The sequence below is a fragment of the Anas acuta genome, chromosome 26 (assembly GCF_963932015.1).
Source record: "Anas acuta chromosome 26, bAnaAcu1.1, whole genome shotgun sequence".
Lineage (NCBI taxonomy): Eukaryota > Metazoa > Chordata > Aves > Anseriformes > Anatidae > Anas > Anas acuta.
This window is the reverse complement of record NC_089004.1, coordinates 2,045,043-2,057,345: the sequence shown is the minus strand read 5'-3', so window position 1 is coordinate 2,057,345 and position 12,303 is coordinate 2,045,043. Positions and strand designations below refer to the sequence as shown.

At 47.0% G+C, this 12,303-nt stretch overlaps 1 protein-coding gene across 2 annotated transcripts in view; it reads right to left on the bottom strand.

Moving 5' to 3' along the window:
• The window catches only part of ELAVL1 (ELAV like RNA binding protein 1), a 40,316-nt gene extending 28,073 nt beyond the window's left edge, over positions 1 to 12,243 (bottom strand). For both annotated transcript variants that reach the window (XM_068661769.1, XM_068661770.1), the window contains exons 1-2: positions 12,114 to 12,243; positions 1,022 to 1,205 (exon numbers count right to left, since the gene is read on the bottom strand). In XM_068661769.1, coding sequence (XP_068517870.1) covers positions 1,022 to 1,193 — 172 coding nt within the window. In that variant the 5' untranslated portion in view covers positions 1,194 to 1,205; positions 12,114 to 12,243. The remainder of the gene's footprint in view (positions 1 to 1,021; positions 1,206 to 12,113) is intronic.
• Positions 12,244 to 12,303: the final 60 nt, after the last annotated feature.

Sequence of the window (12,303 nt, the reverse complement as noted above, 5' to 3'; positions counted from 1 at the left end):
AGAAGCCATGCTGAAAGTACATTCTAAGGTTTTCATTATTCAGTTCTCATTTCTACTATGAAACATATAAAATAATGTCAGTTAGAATAACACAATGAATTTTCACGCATTTTATCAGCTTTCTTGCAGTTTTTACGGTGAAGTAGTTTCAGGCTTGTTTGGCATGAGTTAAATAACGATTTAAATCAGTACTGTTAGAATCTGAAATACAAGATTGAGCATATGCAGCAGAAAATTCCATCTGCGTGCCAAGAACAAACAAGCATGCACAACTAGTGAGCAGCACAAATACTTTTATTTACAGCAATAATGATTGTTATCTCCCACTAAATCAAAGATTCCGTGAATTCTGAGCGAGAATAACCAGAATTTGTAAACACAGATTTGAACAGGACAAGGATTAAAACATCCTGACAGAGCAGATAAAAAACTCCTGCAAGTAAACAGATCCAGCTTATGAAACCAGCTGCTCTGCCAGCACTTGTCTGTTTCTAAGTAAACATATTTCACAAACTAAATATTTCATTCCTTGTTTTTTTCTAAAGCTACTACTAACAATCCTATTTAAAGAACTTAAGAGTTAAACTCCTGAAGAATGATAAGGCCTACAACAATTCCAGACGCATACCACACATCTTTTTACTGATCAAAATAGAATCAATTTACTTGCATATTTTTTTCTGATATGCAAGGAAGTAAATTAGTGCCAAAAAAGCTCAGACTGTAGGAAAAGCGAGTAAGTTAGGGACCAAGTTCAGCCTGCAGATATGCAGACTGATGCTGAAACGTAGGAATTTTATTGTAACCTTTAACCTTTTACAAAAACCTATGGATTTAGCCTGAAGTATCCTAAATAAGACTAGATAGTAAGTGTTATGCATAACATCACTCTAGTTGTATGTCTTCACATCAGTAGTTACACACACTTGCAAAAATAAGATACTCTACATTAAACTGCTTTCAGGCATTTGGTTAAACACTTTACCACAAAGTAAAAAAACACATTATTTTTATATTATACCTGCAACTTTGTCCCGAATAAGTTTTGCAGATTCGACTTCGCCAATACTGCTAAATAGACTCCGCAACTCATCTTGCGTCATGTTCTGAGGGAGGTAGTTCACAATTAAATTTGTTCTACCAATATCATCCCTGCAATCTTCAGCCATGTGATCTTCATAACCATTAGACATTTTATAATATATCTGCAAAGAGAAAAATCACAAATAAGTTCCAGAACTTTGTTTGAATAAGCCAAAGTTTCTCCACCTGAAATAAGCTTGAATGTTTTAGAAAACTGACAACAAGCAACTGTTTCAATTGTACATATTTTTTCCACTTGTAAAACAAAACATTTTCTGTTGAAAACCCCAGAACAATTCATTCTTTCAAGCTAGCAAGCATGGCATTTTAGAAAGCCACGTACCATTAAAGAGCTCAAGTCTTTTTTTTTTTTTAATGTAGACAGAAAGTACTGTGACAGATTTTGTACACATTCCTGCAAACAGCAAAGCACTCAAAACAGTTCAAAATCAGGTTCCCCATTTCAGAGCACTTGACTCGACAGAATTAAAACCGCCAACCTTAATTCCAGCTTTCTGCCCAAAACTCTTACATGGAGCCGAGCAGCAGCCAGACCCACTAGACGCAGTTCAGCATTTCAGCCAGCAGCCGTTTGTCTTCTAGATGTTTTCTCCTTTACACGCATTTTAAGACACTTATTATTAAATGGCTGTCTTTTGGTGAGCACTTAATTGCACACATGAAACAGACTCATCTGTACCAGAACATTAACTCCAGTGCATGCTGTGTATTTCATAGTTTCTATTTTTGCACCTTTTTAAAGAAAGCCTTGAAAAACACCCTGACGTTCCATCCCATGAAGACAGCCCCTGCCTTACTCAGCCATCAGCAGGGGCTGGAGGCTGAAGTTTCGGATCCACAGAACATCTACAGCTCCAACTCCCAACAGAGCCCAGCTGCTCGTTCTTCACGGCCTGCCAAAATACTGGACATTTAAAAGTGCTTTTGCAGCTGCTTTGAAATATTCAAAATCAGGATACTTAAGCCCTATTCCTGGAGCAGAAAAAAGGTGATGCCTGGCAGTTTTGGGAAGCCCGGACAGGCACGTTCGTGCTGGAAGGCACTGGCACCAGGAAGCTTGGTCGCCCGACGGTTCTGGACTCGGGTTCTCAGCCATTTTTCCATCCCCTCTGCCTGAGAGCGCTGCACAATTCTTGCTCCAAAACAACGTAGTTTTGGTTAACAGCTCTTAAGAACAGACAGCTGTGAAGCACGTGGAATTCTAGCACTGCTCGAAACCCGTGGTGAATTCAGGGCCTCCTGATGCTCGGCTCAGCGCTCCTCTTTCAGGGCAGCCCCATTTGTGCGTTCTGCCACAGAATCCAAACACCTAAACCCAGCAGCAGCACACAGACGTCAACACACACCACACAGTTGCCATAATGCTGAAGTATGAACATGCTTCCAGTCCAGACTCCGCTAATAAGGGCGATATGGATTTTACAATAAAGGCATTCAGTCCAAGTGCTCGCTACAGGAGCACCATTAGCAAAATACCAACGCCAAATTAGCAGCACTTGCTTGGCTAATAGCCTCTGCTTGCTATACTCTGTTTTCCACCTCTGTAAATTCAGATTTATACCACAGTGTTTCCAGAATGTAAGGAAATGAATGCTACACCAAGAGATCCAAGCGTTAAGCATAGCAGTTCGTTAATGTCCAAAAGAAACAGTGAGCAGCCAGCCCGATGACAAATCTCAGCACCAGGAACTCGGCAGCAGCCTCACGACTGTAGCTCCCTCCTGAAGAATTAGCGCAAATCTTCCAAGTTCAACACAAAATCCGCCGCTCACCAAAACTCACAGCGCTACTGCAGAGAAATTCATCACCACAGGCTCAAAGATGAGCTTTGTATTGACTTAATAGAGCCGCAATGTGCTCAGTTGGCCAGAAGAACCACACAAGATGCTGTACAAAAGCAACTGCTTCCTTGAGAACCCAGCTGACAAGGTCGTCTGAGGCAAGCATCCCCTCCGTAGCGCTCACATTACCCAAGGAACAGCCAACCCCACCTGAAAGGGACATTTTACGCCATGAAGCACCGGCTCAGCGGATGCAAAAGCTCCTGGCCCGTCCTGGTGCAGTGAGTCAGCAAGCCTCGCAGCACCACGTGTCAGTGCCAGCCGTGTCTGCCAACTTAGTTAGGTATTAAGCTGGGCTAGAAGCGCTCAGATGAACGCACACGCTTCTCAGGTAAGGTGACTTAACGCTGCCACACAGCCATGGATTTATTAGTGGCTCGCAGATTGCGGTGAAGCTCCAGCCCCTGCTCACTAAGGGCCCGAGCAGACACAGTGCACTGCTTTGTTTCACGGATCGTGGCCTGCTGAAGTTCAACCACGTCCAGCACCCGAACTGCTGCTGTCAGCTCCATGTAGAATCATGGAGAATCAGAAAGAGGCAAAAAATCCCAAATTCACATCAGGAATACTGCCTTTAGGTAGGGATTTCCAGTCCCTTCTCCAATAGCTGTTAAGTCCTGTCTGGCATTTATTTCATGCTATCTTCTTATAAAAGTCAGGCTATTTAATGGGAAAAAACAGAGTGCACCATTTTTAGAATAAACCGCTATTAAAGTTATGTTAATTTGAGATTTAGCACAGTATACACTGAAATTGAGTCCCTGATTTTTCGCAGTACAGTTTGAAGCAACCTGACAGCCGGCAGCTCGGAAACTCGCCGCCCACCCCGCTGATCAGCCTTCTGCCCCCAGGGCTGTGTGAGCAAGGGCAGCCCCTCTGCCCACAGCACAACCCAGCCCTATCGCTAAAACTGTGCAAAACTGCACCAGGAGGGAAGCATTTCTGCTGCGTCAGCAATTTTAATCTGCTTTCCTCACAAGATAAGCAGCAGAGCTAATGCCAGAGGATAGGAGAGCAGGAGGAGAGCTGTAAAGCTAAAGGCAGGGGAAGAGCCTCCCCCCTTCCGATGATTTCTAGCCGTCAGGTTGTCTCAGCTGTGCTGTGAAATTATATCATTACATACAGGTTCCCTTCCTGCTCTGCCAGAACTGCCTGAGCACAAGCCCCAAAACCAGTTTCCTATTCTGCTAAATGACACTCCAACACATGAACCTTCTTCACCCACCACAGGAGCTATAAAACCACATGACTTCAGTGTTTTTCAAAATTCTTGTAATGGGAGGCAACTTTGTTTGCCTTCGTCCTGCCCAAAATTCAAGCCCTAGGCACACAACACACCAACAGGTTGAATATGAAAGCGAAACACTACAGGTAAGAGTATTTAATAAATAAAGAAGCAGAGATGAGATTTTTCTAGCTTTGAGTATGAAGGTTCAGGTTTCCTTCACACCCCACCAAATTTGCCCGAGATACAACAAATCCTTCCTGCTGCCAAGATTCTCCTCCCGACAAGTTTACGAAGTTGCTGTGTATTTCAATGATTTCCAAAAGCAGACACTTAAATCTACCTTCCTTATCCTCCCAGGTACACCCTGCCTACAGCAGGAGGCACCGAGCAGAGGGAACTCCCCAGCACACCACGGAGGCAAGCTACCATGCTCTGGCACTAAGCAAAACTCACAGGAGTTTGGCAACTGGCTATCAACTTTAAATCATTTTACCACTGCCTCTAACCTCCCTGCCTGCAATCCTTAGCAGCTCTGTGCCCTGTGATAAACACGGCGTACCCAGAGCATTGTCGATTCAGAAGCAGTAAGGCCTGGGAAGGAAGCCTTCCATCTGCTGCTCCTCAGACATCAGAAAAAAAAACTTCCGGGAAGCCCTTGCATAAAGGCCTGGCAAATGTTTTCGTGGGATACCAGGAACAAAACATGCAGAAGTGATAACGGCATAGTAGAGAGGAGAAGGAGCAGAGGGCTGATGAGATGCTCCTTCCTTCCTAACCTCTCACCAAACACCTCCTGGCCATCCTGGAAGCCAGCTGGAAATTGCTCCCTGCGCTGGCGGTGAACAGATCTCGTGTCAGTGTGAATACAAACAGCCCCTGAAGAATTATTTACCTTTGCATAATGAAAAGAATTCCCAAAAAGCCATATAAAATGGTCAGTATGGAGGAAATGAGAAATGCTATGTCAGAAACCAAGTTTTTAATTCCGCTCCCACTGAAGAAGAAATTTTTCTTTGTTTCTTCTCACATTGAGAGAAGAAACACAGGCAACCTCCCAATGTTTCTTATTCAAAGCAAGAGCAATCAAGTAATGTCAACAGAGATGTAAGATTAGAACCAGGCCCAGAGCCCAACCTCAGCCCGTAACCATTACCTGATGGTTGTCAGTCCTTGTTGACACAAGCCAGAAGCGTGAACGCGCTTACACGCTCAGCTGTGGGACGAGGGAGGAAAGAAGGCTTACCTCAGGATCTTCAGGCTTACCAGTTCCCCCTGGGAAGGCTACCTGTGATGAGACTGCCAAGGCACCCAGCAGCCTTCCCAAAAAACACCATGTCCCCCCCCACCCCAAGAGGAAACTGTAAGACTAAGTTCCACCGTAATGCAGTTCCTAAAATTAAAATCTGTGTAAAATAACAGCCTTATAAATGCTTGTTTTCCCTCAAATTTAGGAGGTCAAGGTTGCAACAGGAGCCATATGCACCATGCCTTAATCTTCCTTTAATTTTGGATGTGCTCAAACTCACATAGCCCAGCACTTTATTATCTGCTTCAAAGACTGCTCATTCATCCACAGCCAGGTCTGCCTTCTCATGACCAGACTGAAAAGCTCTCCAGCATAATATTCTTTTTTTTTTTCCTGGAAACATTGCAATGACCCTGACGATCACCTTCTCAAAGGTGCAGAAGATCCCAGAAGGTTTAAAAGAAAAGTGACACAAATAGCTCTGGCAACAGACCAAGAGCAGCTTTTTCCAAATGGAACTCGGTGTCTGCACCGAAAATCCTGTGATTCAGAGCTATTAAGTCTTTCACTGCAAGATGCTTGCTAAGAAGGCAGTCCTACAAGGAAGGCCTACGTAGGAATATTCTCAAGATGCCTGATCCTGAAGATGCACAGTTGAGAGGCTCACTGTACCTTCCCTTTGTCTATGGGTCTGCAAAGGCATTTAACGACCACCGGGCTCACAAACCTGAATGCAGACACCTCAACAGATTACAGATGATAACGTGAATGTTATTAGGTACTGCAGAACATAGGAAGACCTAAAATTCTCCCCTGAGCAACGAGTTCTGTGCTCCTTCACACCAGCAGCTGGCACTTTCATTAAATCCAGGCAGCCTTATCACTCCAGCAACCGAGCAATTCTCACTCCCACAACGTAGCTCTCCAGAAAGCGAAGGCTGTGCAGCACTGCAGGTGCACAGGTGAGAGCTAACACCAGCGGTGCTGAACCCAAGGTCAGAGCTCTTTGAACATACTTGGCTCTGGTATCAGAAGCACGAAGGCTACACCAGCATCTGACACCTGGCCAAAGGGAGCCAGGCAGACGCGGTACAGTACCGGGGCACAGGGTTCGTGGCACCTTCCCTAGGTAGCTGGGAATGGACCCCATTAGGCACAGCAGTTCCCAAAACACACCTGAAAGACACTCAGATCCGAGGGTGCTGACACAGGTCCCTGACCCAACACCTCAGCCCAGCGGGTACAGTGCAGCAGGGAAGTCAGGCCTCTTGTTGGGGTTAACACTGGTGCCTGCACCGAGATGAACGGTGCTGGCAGAGGTCTGATGGTCGGCTGTCTTGAGAGCTCAGACTTCAGTCTCAAGGGTTTATTCTTAAATATACTGATTGACTTCAAGGATCTTGAACGGGTGCTTCAAGGAGAACATTAGGGCTATACAAAGAGATTTCCCCATGTTTCTTCAGCTCATGGATGGTATTTGTTGCCTTGCCTCCCCCCGTAAGCCATGGGTGACTCAGATGCAGATAACAAACTCAGCTATCTGGCTAGACGCTGCTCTACCACTCAATTTTGAAGCCACTGAACTGTCTTCCTTGGAGATCGCACCCAAAATATAACAAAAAGGACACTACTATGTCAATGAAAGTGCCAAACAAATCCAATAGAAAAACTCCTCCAGGCCTACACGCCTCCAGAAGAAAAAAAAAGTTTTCAGTGCTCCACAGACAGAATACCTCTCCCCATTTCTTGATCTAGATCCTTTGGTTTTATGAATACCACAGATCCTTTACCCGCAATCTCCAAGAAACCCTTTTCTACTCATTACACAAATTCCTCTCCTATCCCCAACAGCTCTCCACACTGCACCCCACAGGACACCTGAGCGCGTCAGTGGCAGCGCAGCGCCAGGCCAGCGCCGTTCCACCTGCCTGGTGTTCACACGCTATTACTCCAAACAGCTGAGGGCTTCAGCCTTGACTCAACACCAAAAGCCAAGGCCCAAGCTTCTCTCTTCAAGAAGAAAACGTGGGGAAAAGGCTTCAATTTAACCTGGTAACTAAACACAAAAGATTACCCCCGTACGTGCATGTACAATACAGGTCACGCTCCAAAATCTCTCTTAAGTCTTTTATCAGATTATTTCAATATACTTGCAAAGACAGGTGATGAATTTTCTTACAAATAAATTCATTTAGATACGGAGTAGCGCACCCACATTTGAGAGACGCCCGATGCCGTTACCCAAACAAGTCCACGGCCAGGAAGGAGGAACGTGGACGTCACATCTTGCCTGCAGTGCTCCGGCCGATTGGCAGCTACCGCATTTCCTGAGCACGAGTCCCGCACTGCCTTGGAACTGCCATTTCCCTGAACCTCAAGGCACAGCGTCTGAGAGCACATGAGAACTCAAAAGCAGAAAGCGAGGTGTCCGTCCTTCCCACAAACCGTACTGTTACCCTATTTCTCTTTCTTGTCCATACTGCTCTCCCCTGCGTAGCTGTCTCTGAATTCCTCTCCCCCATGGCTAATACTTCAAACTGGGAAACAGGACAAATTTAAATTTTGTTTTCAGTTTGAATTACTCGGCATTTGTACTTCATTTCTCTTCTCCCCAGAAGAAAACCCACACAGCCTACTGAGACATGCTAGTGCAGCTCACTTTTTTTTTTTTTTTAAAGAAAGTTTGCCTTTTAATCTATCCAGGAAGGTTCTTTTACACCAAAACTCCGAGTGTTAAGCCGCATAAATTGAACTTGTCGGGGTATCTTCCTTTTGTTCCTTTCACACTAACATGTAAGCTCTTTTTGTTAATCTGGCAATTGAACTGCGTCTGCTTGCCAGTCCTGCAGATTTCTCACTGTTAATAGATCTCTTTTACTGATTTCTCACCCCCTTCTCGATCTTGGAATGAAGACACTTCCTTCCCCCTCTTAGCTTGACTGTTTTTAAAATTCCAACATTTTTCTCAGTTCTGACAAAATATTCTCTCTACACAAGCTGAAGTGGCTATTACCAAAATCTATTACTGCATTTCAACAGTCTACATTTCCATTTGCTCTATCAATGGTTTCTAATACAACATATTTTAAGCTCTTTTTTGCAAGTTTGGACATACACTTGTCTTATTACAAGTGTATTACCAGGTAACAAATCCCAACTATCATAATTTAAATATTAAAAAAATAGTTTTGCATATTCTTTGACAATCAGATTTGCCTAAAAAAAGCTTGTAAGTTTTTTTATTCGTGTCCATACACTGACTGTTAAATGTTTTTGGCAGTGTTTTGAGTGACATCCAGAGACGTACGCATTTGAGGACAAAAAATAAGCTACATTCTTCTGAGGAGTGACCTCATTTTGCCACCAATCTGATGAACTAACTCAATTCACAGGAGTAAAATTAATCATAGTTAGGATGCTGTCAGAAATCACATAAGGACTGGCCATAATTACCACTCTCTGCTGCTTTAACATGAAAGGGAGGACTGGGGCCTCCCGACATCATCTCTGCTTGATATGTACAAACAAGGGCCAGTTGGAAATTTTGCAGCTCAGATATGAAACAACTGCAGCTCAATCTGAGAGTTTCCCGTCTTTCAAGGTTAACAGTAAGCCTTGCCAGAGAGAGCAGGCTCAGAGCTCTGCTCAGGGCTTCACGTCAACACCTTCCACGGATGTTGTCACTGGGACAGAGATGCTGACAGTCAACATAACGGAGTTCCTCAGCAGGGAACTGAGACTCAACTGGACAATTTTTTCTAGCTGAGATGATCTTACCTGTTTACTACAAACATAGGAAAAAATAAAAATATGCTGCCATCTTCCTTGTTACAGATGCTGCCAAGTTGTTTGACTGTCCAAAATCATCTAGAGACAAGAACTGTGCTGTAGAGAAAACATTCGTAAACAACTCCTTCCCTATGCACAGGACATTTGCAGTAGGTGAGGGGAGGACATAAAAACTACAGATTCCAGACACATTTTGAGAACAGCTGTCTCCTACACTGATCCATCCTTGGATTAGCAGCTGGTACTTTCACTTTGATGGGATAGGATGGCAAATGAAGTACCAAGAGGAGGAGATGGCATCCTGCTGGCTCACCAGCACAACACAAGCAGCTGGAAATCCATCTCTGAAGGCTTGATGAGACACCAGAACTCGCTGCTGCACTCCTACAAGGCAGCAATGGAAGCAGTGGGCGAGAGGAACATTGTAATTTATACTTACTATGCCACTGCTACTAACACTGAAAAACAAACAAAAAAGCAAAAATCACATACACAAAGAATGTCTGCCTTCTAAGCATAGTTTATTTCCACCCTACGCCCCAAAAAACCAACCAAAAGAAGCTTACAGTCTATTTTTGCACACATCACCTACATAAAACAATGTTGTATAATCACATGGATCATTTAGGCCAGCAGTATGAAGCTTGCAGGTGCCTAGATCACAGAGACGCACATGAAAAAGTAGAAGTGCCCTTACCCATCCTAAGCAGAAGGCAGAATTAACACCTCTCCTATGCTGGGACTACATCACTCTTCCTAAACGTTTACATCGATGGGAATCTCCCACAGCTGCCTTCCGTGCTTTAGAGAAAGTACTTGGAAGCACAAAAAGAGCAGCTCCCCTGAGCATCTCTTTCTTAAGTCTGCAAATACAGCAGGCTTGAGTTTTCTGCAACTGAATCTGCCATCCTTACAGGTGGCTGATCCATAAGACACATGCTCTGTGCAACATCTAATAATGTTTTACTGTTAGCTTTTTGTTTTGTTTTTGGTTTTTTTGTTTTGTTTTGTTTTTGTTATTTTTGTTTTACAATTTAACATTTTACTGTTCACAGAGTGCTCGTAACAAATAAGAAGTGTGGCAGAGACCAGTGTTTCAGGAAAGAAAACAGGCAGGCGTAACAGCTTAAAAAAAAAAAAAATGGATTCGGAAAACATAATGATATGCCCCGATGGGTCAAGACAAGGAGTTTTTCCAGCGGGAAAAATTGTCAGAACACGCACAAACCAGCAAAGAGAAAAAGTACTTGAATTAATGGCTCAGATCCCGTTTCACGGTAAGCTAATGTCAGCACTGAACACTGGCTGCAGTCAACAGAAGTGATTAAAGCTCAGAAAGATGCCTCACAGAACATTTGCACTTCCCTTTAGCCTGCTCAGAACTAGCGCTGCTCCCACAAACCTGGCACTGCCTAGGACAGCTCCCATAGGAAAGCCACATATAACCACCTTTATCTGGTGCTGCAGAACCACTCACACCAGGGCTGAATAAGTTAAGGCCGTAAACTCACTACGCAACATATTTAATACCAGTATCAGCTTAAGACTTCCTGCTCTCATTCCAACCAAACCAAGTGCTGAGCCTGCTGCTGGGGCAGGTCAGAGTTCTGTAAGTCAGGAGCATCGAACACGACGAATCATTAAACCACAGACTCATCCACATCATCGTACAAATAAATACAGTTATACTGCTTCAGAACAGAAACTAGGCCGGTCACAGAGCAATGGATCACGCTGCAGACTCAAGCTCAGGAACCTAGACTTTATCACGCAAAACAGATGTACCCCTGGAGATACTGGGAATCTAAGGAAGCACATCGATCTCAAGAGCTTGATAAAGCCTTTGGAACAGATGCAGGGCCCCAGTTTTACAGAGAGAGACATAAGCCTCTGAACTGTTCACAAAGACCTGGAAAAACAAGTGCTTAAAAACATGAGTACATGGGAACAGTCCTTGAACTCGAAAAGGTAAGAGCAGAGCGATACGAGCAGTCAACATCCACTTTCATGGCATACCAGGAAAAAGGAACAGAAACGCAGAAACCCTGAGAAGTAACCAGTTACGCCAAGAAAACCAACCAGAATTCGTAATCGCGACGAGTCTCCACCTTCCCCACTTCTTCCCACCTTTGTTGTTCCACAGCTGCCCCATCGCGCGGGCTACAGGAGCCGAGCAGCCGCACTCTGTGCCCCCAGCTCCGCTCCCTTCCTCAGCACGCCTCGGCCCAAGGCCCCTGCCTGGCTCCTGGCAGTGCCCCCCCCGCTCCCCAGCGCTGCGCACCGCGTCCCCCAGCACCCGCTGCCCCACGGACCGCTCCCCCGGGGCCGCCCCTTCCCCCTTTCCCCGGGACCTCCCCTCCGCCCGTTCCTCCCCCGCCGCGCTCCTGCCTCTTCCCAGCGCCGCAGCGCGGGGCAGCCTCCCCGGGCGCTAACAATAGCGGGGCCGCCGCTCCGGCCCCGACTTCTTCCGGCCCCGAGCTCCCCGCGGCCTCCCCCAGCGGCACGGCGCCGAGGCCCCCCCCCGGGAACCCCCCCCCCCCCCTTCCCCTCCCCCCGCTCGGCGGGGCCGCGCCGCTCACGGCCGAGGTGGGAAACGGAACCCCCTGAGGGGGTGTGGGGGGGGCTCGGCTCAGCCCGGGGCCGGCTCCCCCCGCGGCGGCCCCGCGGCCCTCCCGCTCCTCCCCCGCCGGCCGCAGCCCCGCGCCCCCCCGCGGCCGGGCCCCTCCCTGCCTCCCGCAGGCCTCAGCTCTCCCCCTGCAGGCCCAGGCCTCGCCGCCGCGGCCTTCTCCTCCCCGCCGCCCCGCGCTCTCTCCCGACCGGGCCCGGCCCGCTCCGCTTTCTCCCCCGAACCCCCCCCCACGGGCAGCCCCGCGGCCGCTGCCCCTCGGCCGAGCTCCGGCCTCACCTGCGGGGCTCGGCAGGGCCGTGCAGCGGCGGGGGTAACGGCTCCGCAGCGCGCACAACGAGAGCCGCTCGCAGCGCCGCCGGCCACGCCCCCCTGCGAGCCGCCAAGTCCCGCCCGCCGAGCCCCATTGGCTGCCTGGCGCACGTGCCCCGCCTCTCATTGGCTCCTTGGGACGTCCGTCAAGAGCTCG